Source organism: Macrosteles quadrilineatus, unplaced genomic scaffold (genome assembly GCF_028750875.1).
Source record: "Macrosteles quadrilineatus isolate MER2022 unplaced genomic scaffold, UCM_ALF_1.0 Scaffold_6__1_contigs__length_79288215, whole genome shotgun sequence".
NCBI lineage: Eukaryota > Metazoa > Arthropoda > Insecta > Hemiptera > Cicadellidae > Macrosteles > Macrosteles quadrilineatus.
Window position 1 is genome coordinate 12149354 of NW_026542599.1, and position 14017 is coordinate 12163370.

Below are 14017 nucleotides of genomic sequence, written 5' to 3' on the forward strand. Positions count from 1 at the left end.
GAACGGATAACATGTGGAATTTGACACATTATTTTCAATGAGCCTTCCTTTTTTTAAATCAAAACTTTAAAACCCTTAGGGATATTTATTACGATAACAGTTCTTGAGAGATGTTGTAATAGGAATTGGTTAGAAGGAAAGGAATTGAGCCTAATATAGATTGACTATCAGTATCCCCGTAACATGATTTCTTTATTGAAACTGAAACTATAAGCTTTGTGAAAATATCAAAACAGTAAGAGAAATAAATCAGGGACTTAATAAAACTACAAGTTATGAAATAATTGTAATTTTTATTCCTTACAAAATTTCATTGTAAATGTTCACTACATTCAAGACTACATAGAAAATGTACTGAGTGAAAGCTAATGCTAAAATTATAAACATCTCAAGCTCAAGTCTTACATGAACGAGCGTATTAGAAACATACAAAAATACAACATACTCGCCGTTTACGAACACTGTATCAAACTTGTATAATATGCAAAACAGTAAATCAAGAGGTAGATAACATTCACATGAAACATTTATCAACAGAATAAAGATTAAAGAACTAGTTGAAATCAACACAGTTAATTCAAAGGTACTGTTTAAACAAAAAATTCAAGTTTACACCAGGCCATATGAACTTAGTGCCACACAATTGTCGAACAATGAAACATTACCATTCAAATAGCATTCCTTGAAATCCTTAAATGATTAAATGCAACCTAAAAACCAATTTAAAAAAATGTTTTACATAACCAATTGTAGCAAATTTTCCAACCAATTAGAATTATAACAGTAACAGTAATTTACATATTATCAGTCGTATCTGAATATTATTTCAAGGGACAGCTAGAACTAAATATCACCCGGAACAATTTTATTGTATCGTTTCATGCATAAAAAGGTACATTATGCTCGTTTTTGTATCAAAGAAAACCATTTGATCAAAAATAAAATTATAATATTGAGTTAAAACTTAAAACGTTACTATTTTGATGTTAAAAGAAACCACTAACTGTCAAAACGTATGTACGGGCAGCAACTTATGTCCAACAAAACTTTGAACATCAAGTCTTTTCATATCATCTTGCAATGATCTCTAATTAGCAGATGGTTGCTGTTGAAGTTTAGCAGCTTCTTGGCGAATGACTCCAATCAATTCCTGGTTGACAAGAAATATGAACCGTAATCCAGCCACCTGCAAACATAGGGTTGATTAACTATCATTAATAACATGGGATTAGGCCCTATTCCTTGGGCAATTGGTGATTTGTCAAGGTTGTCTTTGACAAAGTGACAATTTTTATATATTTTTGTTAAACTGAAAACATTTATGCTAAAGAATCAAAGATCTTAACCTCTCGATGACCCTCCTCGAATGGACCGATGATAGGAGAATCCCTTTATATGATAAAACAGCTAAAATTATGACACATCATGGCTTATAAAAAATACTTGTAAAAGATCTCTAAATGCTCCTTCCTAAGTTTAATGAAAAGATTCAGGCAATAACTTACACACAATTTATACTGAATATATTTTTTTTAACCAAGTTTTAGTTTTTTTTAAATCATTAGCAAGTTTTAACAATTTTCTAAAAATGAAGGCGTTAGTAAACAACCCAAACACTGGTCCAGTAACTTTCCGTTTAGATGTTTCATTTAATGATTCACTAAAAGTTTAACACACCTCCACAACTGAGTTGTTATTTAGCCTGTACTTGTTGCCAGCCAGAATGGGTCTACCGTCCACAAATATCGCCCGTTTTCCCTCGCTGGCCAAGTAGAAGTCGCCGTTGTTGCGTAGCCGGATAGTTCCTTGTCTCCGGGAAACTTTCCACGCGGGTCCTTCCAGTGTGAGGTCGACGTCCACGGAATGGTCCTTTGTGGACCGGCCAATCGTGATCTGCAAAAAAACAGTTCACTTTTAAGACTTGTAGAAAGATGGTTTTACCAAAAACTTTATATAGAATCCAAATGTGTTCAGAAAGTGGTGTTGAAACTTTTTGAAACTACACCAAGGAAGAAAGAGGAGCAACTGAAAAACTGCTTAACTGATAATCATAGTGATCAGGGAGAAGTTACCCAATTGAAATGTCAGGTTTTACTTTTTTTATAGGAAGAGCAGGCTTAACTAAATAACTTATTTTGATAATTTAAGTATATTCCAATTTTTCTTTTCATATAAATGTGTTTCCTATTTAGGAAAATTGCCCAGTGTACAGGTGGTAAGTCTGATCTTCCTATCAAAAATAAAATCAAACCCATTCTGGCTTTGAGCTCTTCACCAAGAATGTTTAAAAATTCCTGAAAATTATGAAAACAGGCAAAAGAGATAGCAAAAAACCCTACCAGAGAAGAAATATAATATACTGTAATACATTTTATTTTCTGTGTACTGTTATTCTGTATGTTTTTATTTCTGAATCCTGGTGAAAAGTACCACTCATAACACACTAACTAAACTCTCATATGCTCGGCTTTGCTTCCCTTGTGACATTTTGTGTTCGGCTTTGAGTACACCGGAAAGTATCACTTTCAGTGCTTGTAATCAAATAAAATATAAATTTAAATTTTAGTTGCCCAAAGCGACCTTCCCCCTAGGTTTGAGCTGGTTCTACTACAGTTCCTTACCTCTCTGGATCGCATGAGGTAGCGCACCAGTCGACCCTTCAGTACAGCCAGCGTCTGGTTGTCAAAGTCCATGAGACTGATGCCAGTCACTGAGTCAACCAGGACCTGCCAGCGACCCAACTCATTCTCCAAAGTCCGTATCTCTTTTTTGGCTCTCCTGTAACCCAATTATTGTTGGTTTCAATTTCAAGCTATACTAGTTTCCTGCTAAGGGTGTAGCACAAGGGCCTAGGTTTTTAGGATTTTTTGAGAGGATAGCAGGCTTACTTGAATGGGAAAGAGTCCAAACTGGCACAGGAAACAAAAAACTGTATAAATATATACACAAAACATTAGAATATTTCACTGTCGCTGACAGCATTTTCAACTAAGGAAGAGAGTTTCTACATGTCCAAAATGGTGGACCCTCTCAAAAAATCCTAGTTTCCTGCTAAGATATGCTAATATGAGATGTATCAGGGCATCATAAAAAAGATTATTCATTTCTAAATACAATTACAGTTTTAATTTATGCTTACTACACACATTTTTGATAGAAATTCTAACGTCTAAAAAATAACTCCCTAGAATAAGCTGTATTTTTTAGGGTTGCAACGCCATCTAACATCAGCGTTTTGTTTGAAAGCATAATCAGCTCAACTGGGTTGATAGCCCATCTTAGATAAACAGTTAGCTTGGGTGGAAGGTATTAGTGAGTTGAATTGGGATTACACACTACACCTGCTTTGCTTCTTTTTACATTAGTATAGAGGAGGAGGGCACACATTTTTCTTTTCCTCTTCTTTTGTTGTTAAAAATGGACATATCATGTTGAAATACATCTGATAAAAGAAATAAAATGACATAACTAAGGAATTGACAAAAGGACACAAAAAGTCCACCAACAATTCACTTCAGTTAGAAGTATATTTGAGAATAACTCACCTTATTGAAATCAGGAGAACACAGTCCTTGTCACCACAGTTCATTGTATACACATATTGATAAAAAATATAAATAAATATAATTACAGACTAAACTTCTCTAACCCCGACGTTTCACCACATCATTATCAACGTGCAGCGTTTTCAAGGTAATTTTTCCCACGTTAACGTTGTAAGTGCCTAACCACGACTGAAAAGGCCGCACGTTGATATTGGTGCGGCAAAATGTCGAAGTTAGAGAAATTTAGTCTGTAATTTTATTTATTTTTATATTTATTATCAATGTGTGTATACAATGAACTGTGGTGACAAGGACTGTGTTCTCCTGATTTCAATAAGGCGAATGATGCCCAAAAATACTTAACTGAAGTGAAGCGTTGGTGGACTTTGGTGTGCCTTCAATTATCAAAACGTCTTAGTTCTTAGAGGAGTTAGCTATGCATCCATAAAAATGAGTGATGCCCTAAAATACTTATCTAACTGAATTATTGACCTCACCTAAAAACCATGTCGTTTAGAAATAACGACTCACTTTATGTGCTTTTACCCTCCCAATTAGGCTTCCTTGACAAGGTAGAATTCTACTGTACAGTAAGTTTATTCAACTTTCTTCTGAAGAAGTACCCTTGGAGGGGCAAAATATCAGATAAATTGTGTCGCGAACTTTTTGTGTGCTATGTGCCTGGACTTTTCAAGGTGAGTTAAAAGGTTGAATCTAGTTACTTAACATACCGATCAGCTAGGCTGAGTTCTTGCTCCAATACCAAGTCCCTAGCATCCACCAGCTCTGTGTCGTTGATGGTCTCCTCGGCATCAGAGAACGTCAGAATCGTAGAATCTCCCCGGGATAGTGGTTGAACTGTGAGCGGACAAAAACAGGTATTTTACACAAAAAGTACAATTTGTGAACAGAGACAGTTATATCTGGATACTATGGCCAAGGCTGCTCTTGCATTGGAAGCGGAATTGACAGTCTGAACAGGTCTGACAGAAACATACACGGCGCCTGAGGTATCGCTGGAAATGAGGAGCAGGTCTGAACTTGACTGAACTAGTTTGTTTTTTATTTAGTCATTTCCAGTCGCTTCAAAAATTTGACCAAGGTGCATTATTGAGGTTAGTTTATTTTGTCTGTTAGTTACTTTTCTGAGAGCGCTGACACTGTAATATGATATATTTTTTTAATTCTTTCTGTATGCGATTCAGATCAATTATCAATTATCAACTATCAAGATAATTGAAGTTTGGATAATTGAAGTTCTGTTTTAGTTATGAGACTGCAAACTCAACAATGTATTACAATACAAATGAAATGACTCTATTTTATGATAAAGCATTAGAATAGGAATGTAGAGTCATCAAGTTAAAGCAGAGGGTAGAACATTTCTATACACCAGTCAAACTCATATCTCATCATTGGAATTAGTGTCCAACAAGCTTTGATAGTATCTCTCAGGCAATATTCACACACACTAAAGTAACTTATGTTACTCTCTTTTTTGTCTAAGCTGTGTGTGTTTTTCAGGGATGTGCGAATAGTTCGAAAAACGAATCGAATCCGAATCTTTTTAGAGATTCGATTCGGATTCGAGAACGAATCTACTGTTTCTAACTGGATTCGGAATCGATATTCAAATTTACTGGTAAGAGATCCGGGTTCGGATTCGATATTCAAATTTCTTGGAAATAAATCCGAGTTGGGATTCGATATTCAAATTTACTAGATTCTGATTGAATATAATTTTCAATATAATTTTTTAGACACTAAAAAACTACTTGTGCGCTCCGATTTGCTGTTGACTGGTTCATGTTAGGAACCTGACCAACTTGGTGTTAGGTTTTAGGCACATTAGTGTAGGTCGCATTTGAACCCTATCTTGGCTATCAGTAAACTTAACCTCACAGTGTTAGTTGTTACTTGTAATAGTAATGCAGACATAGGCTTGTGTGGAGGATTAATTACCGAGGTGTATAATAGGCTGGGCCTATGTTTTAGACTACACAAATTGGTAGTCAATCACTTTTAGCGAGTAACTTAGGCCTAGGTGGTATGCCTAACTTATGCCCAATTTTTTAGTTTCAAAACTTCAAATAGGTAGGCCTAAATTTTATAACTTTTTTATTTGGCCCATTTCAAGAATTTTTTTAAGCAATTCCCTAAATTATTTCAGCCCCAGAAAATGTGGTCTAAAAATGTGAAAATTGGTACTGCTGACTTTCCTCGGATTTGGATTCGACTCTGAACAGGTTTAAATATTCGGATTCGATAACAGCTTTAAATTTCAGATTCGGATTCAATCCAGGTTCGATAATGGCTGTAAATTTGAGATTCGGATTCGACCCAGATTCGACTCGGGATTAATTAAAATATTCGGATTCGATAAAATCTGTACAGCTATGATTCGGATTCGGATTCGAACCAAAATTTCTGGATTCGCACAGCCCTGGTGTTTTTGAACAAGTTATGCATTTAGTAACACAAACCTGTCTGTTCAGGCAGCAGATAGTAATGCTTCATGAGGTGCCAATGGTTCATCAGAGCCTTTGGAGTGCGGGAGGAGAAGAAGACATGTGGGTTGGTCTGTAGCAACTCTTGGAACGTCTCCAGGGTAGGCGAAGAGTTCTGTTGAAAGTAGACGTTAAGTTCAGCTACACACAACTTGAACACAATGTTTTGTTCTAAAATCATAAATCTACACCTGTCACGTTTTATCAGATAAAATCTAAACTTCATTTGTTATCTACAGTTTTATCCACAGATCATCTTTTTGATCATATGTTATTAGAAAACAACAGATTAGAATTGATTCCTACCACAACAAAACAACAGGATGTGTTTTTAAAGGAGAAGATGGTTGAATGATGAGTGTGGAATAAAATTATATACTTTGTATAACTATGTTACTATACTCCGTTGAAAAAATTTAGGCGGTTTGAGGAAAAACAATTCCATCGCCTCCATCTCTTCTAATATCGAAACAACAGCTGACAACTAATATATACATTATGCTAAAAAGGTAAAAAGAAGAGGTGGGGGAACCCAGGAAATCTTGTCCTTAAATTTTGTGAACGGACTATAACCATTTGAAATATCAAGGACAGTTGGATCAAGATTGATCAGGATCGAACCGCTACCCCTTCTGTTTAGTCAGTACTTTAACCTCTTAGCTATCCAGCTATGCAAGTAGTGGAGTCAAAGAACTTTGTATGTCAGTAAAATTTTATGAGTATAACTTTTGACATTTCAAACAGCAGGTCATTTATTTGGACTCTTTTTAATTCTTCTGCTCTTGCATTGGAAGCAGAATTTTACATTTAATTATTTTTTTATTATTTTTTATTATATAGTTTGGAAGCTATTTCTGTAAAAAATACATGAACATTTTTTTACAATTAATTAAACAATACCTACTAACATTCATACTGGCTAATCTGGCGCACAGAATCGCGCACATTATAGACACAGAGGAAGAAGGATTGTTTATTAATATTCTTTTACTAGTGGCTTGGAGGGACATAAGTCCATAAAAAGCTCAAATGTAAGCCAAATTATTGTAATAATTAAACAAACTCAGAATCAACTTATCGTGTACCAGTGCAACATACAGTATCTTTTGTGTAAAAAAACTGTTTGTTGTTTGTCTTTGTTTGCTTTTGTTGATATTGTTTTCAATAAATAATTTGAATGCCTCCAGAGGTTTAACTCTGCTAAAGGCAGCAAACATGTTTTTGTGAGTAAATATTGGTTTACTAAGGTAGCATTAGTCTTTTGGTTAATGATAATAAATAGGTTTCCCTGATTGAAATATTGGAAATTGTGTTATCAAATACGAAAGGGCAAATAGGGTGTGTTGAGATAAGCTTAGTTCTTGGTCAAAACCGCTAAATTAGCACCCCAACCCAGTTATTATTTCTAAGTTTATAATCCTTTTGTAAAGGTTTAAAAAATTAGTGTAAAGTAAAGGCATCCTCTTAACCAAACTTGACCCTATATTTGTTTCTGTTCGTCATTAAAAAAACTACTATTATCTTAGTGTACGTTTATTCGGTGGTGTTCATCCTATAGGTGCGGTTGATTTTATATATTCTATCAAAAAAAGGGCCTAATCATAGCCTAGTTACTAACTATTTTGCGACTGAATTCCTGGATACTCTTCCACGTGCAAGTCTTCACCTACCCTGTCTAGTTACTTCACTCATTATAAAAACGGAAAAAATTAAACAAATACATTTAATTTTGAAACATTATTTAACAACATTGACTTTCGGAATAAATGTAAACATTGCAAATAAATAAGTAACAGCTGATTAGAGTGCAGACGTTTTTCAGTCCCCATGCATTTCTTATGGTAGATATTTTACGTTATATCTCATTTTCTGGTAACTTTATGGGAATTCTGCTATTTTTCCCGAGTCCCTGGGGTCAAGACAAGACCTTTAATTTAAGACCCCTCCCACTTTCCTGCAACTTACCAGACGTCCACAATTTTCTGGTTAAAATTTTGCCTTACAGAATTATATATAAGGATATGCCGTTTTTGGATATTTTTGTATTGTTGGTACAGATGGAGATGATGGAACGCCTAAGCTGGATTAATCAAACTTTTAGTTGCAAGTATCAAGTGAAGAATGCTCAACATAGTATCATTTAATCAATTAATCTGAGTTAGTTAAATATTGTAGGTGCTTGGCTCTGGGTCAAGGGTAAAATATTGTACAATAAAATATTTGTATAAATTTTATACTCTGGGCCCAGTCAGCCCATATACAAAGTAGGATCCAATGTAAAACGGCTTGAGAGTAAGAGTAAATATATATAAATCTAAACTTACAGGTTTTATTGTTGCTAGCAGTTCTTCTTCCGCTTTGCTGTACAACGCCTTGCTCTCTACGCTGGAAATCACCTAGAACATTTAAAAGAATTATTCTCATTGATTAACTGATTGAAAGAAAAATAAAGTTGTAAGCAGTCTCTTTGAAGCTTTTTGTCTGGTTGTAAAAAAATACATAAATAAGTTGACAGGAACTGTAATTTTAAATTCACAGTCTTGAGAGTTGTTGTAGGTTTTTCCATTGTCAATATGACAAAAATGTGTAAAATGTCTGTTATGAATGTTCTTTGTTGTATGTAAAATTATTGTTATCCGTCAGTAGTTTTTTTACTGACCAGAAAACCAGAAAAACACTAAACAAAAAATTTAAGGAAAAACCATTCAATAATTTTGATAACTTTTAACACAAGACTCGACAATTCTTGAAAATTGGAAGTGTAAACTCATCAATACATATTTAATTTCAATTATACCATTCAATGATTGAAACAAAGTTTTTACAAAACAAGTATGAACGGATTCACATCTTACACACCTAAGAAAAGAGTATTGTATAGTTGGCACACAACGATGAACAATACGTTAAACTAAACTTTCTGCCCTTTCAGGGAAGATTTTTCTTCAGAAGACTGTTGCTCTGTCCAGAATTGTGTTATTTTGAAGAAACTACATTGGAGGAAAGATATATCAAGTAGTGATGGGACGGTACTTCACGTCGAATTCCGTTTCCGCCGGCTCTTGGCAAAATAACTGGAACCGAGAATAGATGGGGAAATGTCGGTATCGGTACCAAAATTTGTCACCGGTATTGCCAGAAAATTACTGATATTGCCACGATCGCGCAACGTTGATCAGTATCAATCAGCGTGACGGTGACGTTTCTGTGGCCACGGGAGTCAATGATTATGTCTACACGGCCGAGGGAGATGTTCATTACTTTGCTACGATCGCGGGAGACGATGATGACATCTACACAGCGGCGAAAGATGTTTATGATGTTTATAGCCGCAATCGTGGAAGATTGATGATGTCTACTTGGCCGCAAGAGATGTTCATGATTTTGCCGCGATTGTGGGAGACCTGATGATGTCCACACGGCCACAAGAAATGTTCAAGAATTTGCCGGACGACGACGACGATGATGTTTCCGCTATCCCATGAGACGATGATGACGTCTACACGGCCTTTTGACAAGTTTTATTTTCGTAATTTTTAAGTATGACCAACCTATACTGATGCAAAATACTCTGTTTTACAAATTGTAATAAGTTATGCATATTTTGTTCTAAAAACAAGAAATTAAGTAGGCCCTAGCCTATCCTAAAAATTTTAAATAAGGTACCAATGGTACTGGAAATGAGAACCAAGAATCGATTTTGCCTAGGAACCGGTACCGACTCTGAAAAAGTGGTACCGACCCATCACTAATATCAAGATTGTAAGACCTTGTATGAAGTCTGTGTTATTTATGGAAATATTGCAGACCTTTTCCATCATGATTAGTAAAAATCAAAATATTTACATTTCAGAATCTGGAAACTGATCCTATCCTTAGATAAGAAAGTACCTAGGCATGTTAATGTTTTAGCTTTTACTATGTATAGAACAAGAAATTTCATCCTCATGTTAAGGTTGTAGCCAGTTATTAAATTGAATTGGACGTAGTTGAAATGAGCCACTGACAGATTGTGCTGAGCTAAATGCCCGTTGAATATGCAGACTTTTTAACCAAATTAAGCTGAAAGGGATTTTGTGAGCTATAGCATATTTTTTATCACATAAACCATCCCAGGGACAAGAAATAAGGTAGAAAATATAATTTTAAACACTAGCACAATAGCACAATATGTGACTGGCTCACAGAACTATGTTCTTTTTAAATGCAAATCGGCGACAGCTGGTCCATGTAGATAGGATCTCTACTTCAGTACCTAAAAGACAATGGATTTAGTTACTTTCTAACATCTTACCTGAAGACTTACTCCACATCCTAGAAGGACGAGAAAATTAGTTTTTTACTTATCATGATGGAAAATTATCTCTTACCCGCAATAATCTCAGTGAAACATGTAATGTATTGTGGACGTATTGTGAGCTATCTACTTCTCGAAAGCGATCTTGTCTAGTAGAGTGTGGGACTACCGTACAGTTCCCAAGGCCTCGGGTTAAAATCTCAACAATCACCAATAAATTTTATCTAAGTGATTCCTCGACACTAGGCCTGAAGTAATGTGAAACGGTTCCACGCTTGAACCTCCCTAGGAGGTGATGTTGGACAAAACACTTTTTTAGGTGATTTAGCTGTATTCCTAATGTACTCCTAGGTCAATGTTTGTTTGGCAGAGTAATAATTTATTCACCTCCGGATGCAGGTTGCGCATGGCCGCAACTGCCAGCCTAGAGATGACAGGGTCGTACAGCAGAGCGTACCATCGCTGTTGTACCTCCTGTATAGTGAAGCGACAGGAGAACTTCACTCCTCTGTGCACCATGCGCAGGTCATGGGTCTGTAACAGAACACTTCACTTGAAAAAGAGCAAAAATACACTCCACCACAGCAAACCTGCAGACTAAGCGAATTTACATTGTCTGATTGGATTTTAGCAAATATTGCCACAATTCCTATTTATTCACCATTTAAATAACATTCAATTTAACGAGTATTCAGGTTTGCTGCTAAGATAAAGAGAAAAAGTGTGTTTTGATTAAATGTCAAGTGGGGATAAAGTAAATAAATTTGCTAAATTTGATCTAAATGTATCCATGAACATGCAAATAAAATAGTTTCCTAATCCTCCATAGTAATAACATGAGAATTTTAAAGGTAGTTTTTGGAATTTTCTTTGTAAACTTTAATTGTTTAACAATGCTTCAATATAAATTGAACTGTTTGGTTTTTTAAGGTCTAAACGATGGCTGTATTAAAAATTTGGCATTTCCATGTTTTAAAGAAAAAAATTGATAAACAGAATTTTGATGAACTCCATAACATAAGTTTTGATGACGATATTGCTGGTTCGCGAACTCATTCAAGTTCATCTATCTTGACACATTCATGCCAAATTTTGCCATACTGATCTGTTTAAACGGTTTGGAATCTTCCATTAGCATTTATACCAAATCCACTACTTTTTGGACTCAAATGAAATAGTGAAATGACTGAGTCTAAAGGTGTTCTAAAATGCTCCATACCGGCATAAACATATGCTTAAAATCATTGCACATAATAAACCGTTCATCATATTATAACACTGTTTAGTAGACAAACTGGTTGTTTTAATCACCTGCTGCACAGCCAGTATGAGCGCCAGATCGTCAGTGGGCTTCCACCGTCCCAGGTCCTTCGTGGCAGCCCCGTGAGGTTGTTTGATCTTGCGGTTGCGGCGGTTGTTAGACTTGGTCGTACGTCGAGACTTGTCGTTTGCCGGTGCGACTGACGGAGCAGACATAACGGCCATTTGACTGGTGCTGCCTACGACACCTGGATCGAGATTGTTATTTTGAAACAAAGGCATTAACACTTCTTAAGCATAGCAATGTGAGTGGAAGGAACCCAGCAAGCAAGGGGTCAGGTGGGACAGAATAAGAGTGCTGATGAAATTTAGTGGCAAGCACTAATATCTAAACCCACGATATTGCGGCCATGGATCCACCATCTCACACAACTTTGTTTGTAAGTTTGTTTCAAAAATTATTTTAAAGTACTTTATTCCAGTTGTAAATCATGGGAAAATCAGCAGTTAACTTGTAAGCATTGAGTATTAATGGAGCATATTTTACTGTTCAACAAAAGTTTTGAAATTAAAACTTTGTACCTGGACATAAAGTCCCAAATTAGGCACTAAAAACTTGCACTTTGAAAGATGATTTTTTACATGTTCTATTTTTACTGATATTTTGTCTTTGGCAAACAACAATTGTGTCAAACTGTTTAAATTAGGGTATTTAAGCTAAAATAATTTGCTTGATGAAGAAATTTACAACTATTTTTGGACATTGATTCAATTTTTATAAAAGAAATAAATATTGGGTTAGAGATTTTAGAAAAGTTTAGGCATCAAGGGTGTGGGTCATAAAATTAACTTTTATTCCAATACCAGGCTAAAGTCTTACTATGCAGGTTACGCCTACAACAAACTATTTTTTACAAAACCCACCTAAACCACTGAGCTAGAAATACAGTTGGTACCAAATAGAAGAACCAATCAGCTCATTGGCTCATGGCTTTATCCCACAATGCCCTAGTTCCAATGCAATGTACACTTGAAGGATGCAATATCCTTCAAGTTAAAAAGAACAGTCTAGATCGTGTAAGTAATGAAGAGCTATAGACTTTCGGAGTAAGCCTTTCGGACGTAGGCAAACTCCGCCTAGTTCTGATGAAGTGTGACAAGTGTTCCCAGGCTAGTGTCCGAAGAGTTTTTAGTGGTTAGTCTCTGGGCCTTAAACCCGTTGGAATCCCACACTACAGGCAAGCCACCTGTGAGCATAAATGCACTTTCCCACCTCCCTAAAAAAAAAATGCAATGTAAAAACTAAAAAGTACAGTGTCCACAGTACTATACAGTATACCATTAGTACATATGGCAGCCTTTTAGCTCTGTGACTAAAACTAACATTATTTATAACATTAACATACTGTCTGTCGAAGACGAGGCTATAGCTGTTGAGGTGGAGGGGGTTCTGGTACGAGGGACTTTGCCGCTCAGACCTGCAGTACCACCAACATTGAGGCTCGACTCCACCAACTCATCGTCAAACTTGCGTCTCTTGATGGACCGTGAACTACTGTAATTCACAATAATATTTATATTAGTAAAACCGTTGATTTTATATTATTGTGAAAGCTGAAGTTTGTTTTGGTACATGTTTCATGTCCTGGTAGATTTTAAGCTGTAGATAAAATGAGTTTCTCTTATTTAAAATCAAATTTTACTCTTTGAATACAATAAACAAAGGACAATTAATTAACAGCTTCAAAATATTTTATTAAGTTGACATGTTTTTAATTTTGTCTATAAAATAGATAGTGAGCAATCATGGGCGTCCATCAATATGGGCTAGGAGGGGCTCGAGCCATCCCCCCCCCCTTTGAGACTCTTGTTAACCATAGATGGTGGTACAAAGTGAAAAAGGACCTAAGGAGATTGGGAAGGAAGATGGTAGAGACAAGATAAAAAAATATTAATCGAAGAATTGTGTTGCGGTGGTCAAGAACCACTTGTACGGTACCAGAGGCCACAGCGGTGTTTTAAATTTGTGATACCCCCGCCACAGCAAACCTGCAGACTAAACGAATTTCCATAGGCTAATTGGATTTTCTATAAAATATCAACTTTAAAATGCCGTGCTTAGGTTTGCTGCTCCCTAACAGGGAAGATAATAGTGTTTTTTTGTAAAATTTCAATATTTTAGTATAAAATAAATTCATTTTCCAAAATAGATCAAAATATATTCAACAACACTTCAATAAACAAAATTATTTGTTCTTTTATGCTCTACAAATTAGTTTTAAAAGAAACTGCAAAATTTGCAAATAATGCTGATTTGCGGATTTGTTAAAATAAATGTAGGTTTATACAAAATCGGATCATTTTTGCTCGAGTTATCGTCCGTGTTAATGAATTTGAACGAATTTTAT

The 14017-nt window shown here is 35.5% G+C and overlaps 1 protein-coding gene across 1 annotated transcript in view; it reads right to left on the minus strand.

Annotated features, from left to right (window-relative positions):
- Positions 1 to 273: 273 nt before the first annotated feature.
- Positions 274 to 14017, minus strand: part of LOC128996180 (microspherule protein 1) — a 33145-nt gene continuing 19401 nt past the window's right edge. Inside the window, exons 4-12 of the mRNA XM_054421320.1 lie at positions 13016 to 13164; positions 11661 to 11857; positions 10737 to 10883; positions 8377 to 8448; positions 6029 to 6167; positions 4277 to 4403; positions 2622 to 2778; positions 1678 to 1893; positions 274 to 1186 (exon numbers count right to left, since the gene is read on the minus strand). Of these exons, the coding sequence (XP_054277295.1) occupies positions 1088 to 1186; positions 1678 to 1893; positions 2622 to 2778; positions 4277 to 4403; positions 6029 to 6167; positions 8377 to 8448; positions 10737 to 10883; positions 11661 to 11857; positions 13016 to 13164 (1303 nt within the window). The 3' untranslated portion in view covers positions 274 to 1087. The remainder of the gene's footprint in view (positions 1187 to 1677; positions 1894 to 2621; positions 2779 to 4276; positions 4404 to 6028; positions 6168 to 8376; positions 8449 to 10736; positions 10884 to 11660; positions 11858 to 13015; positions 13165 to 14017) is intronic.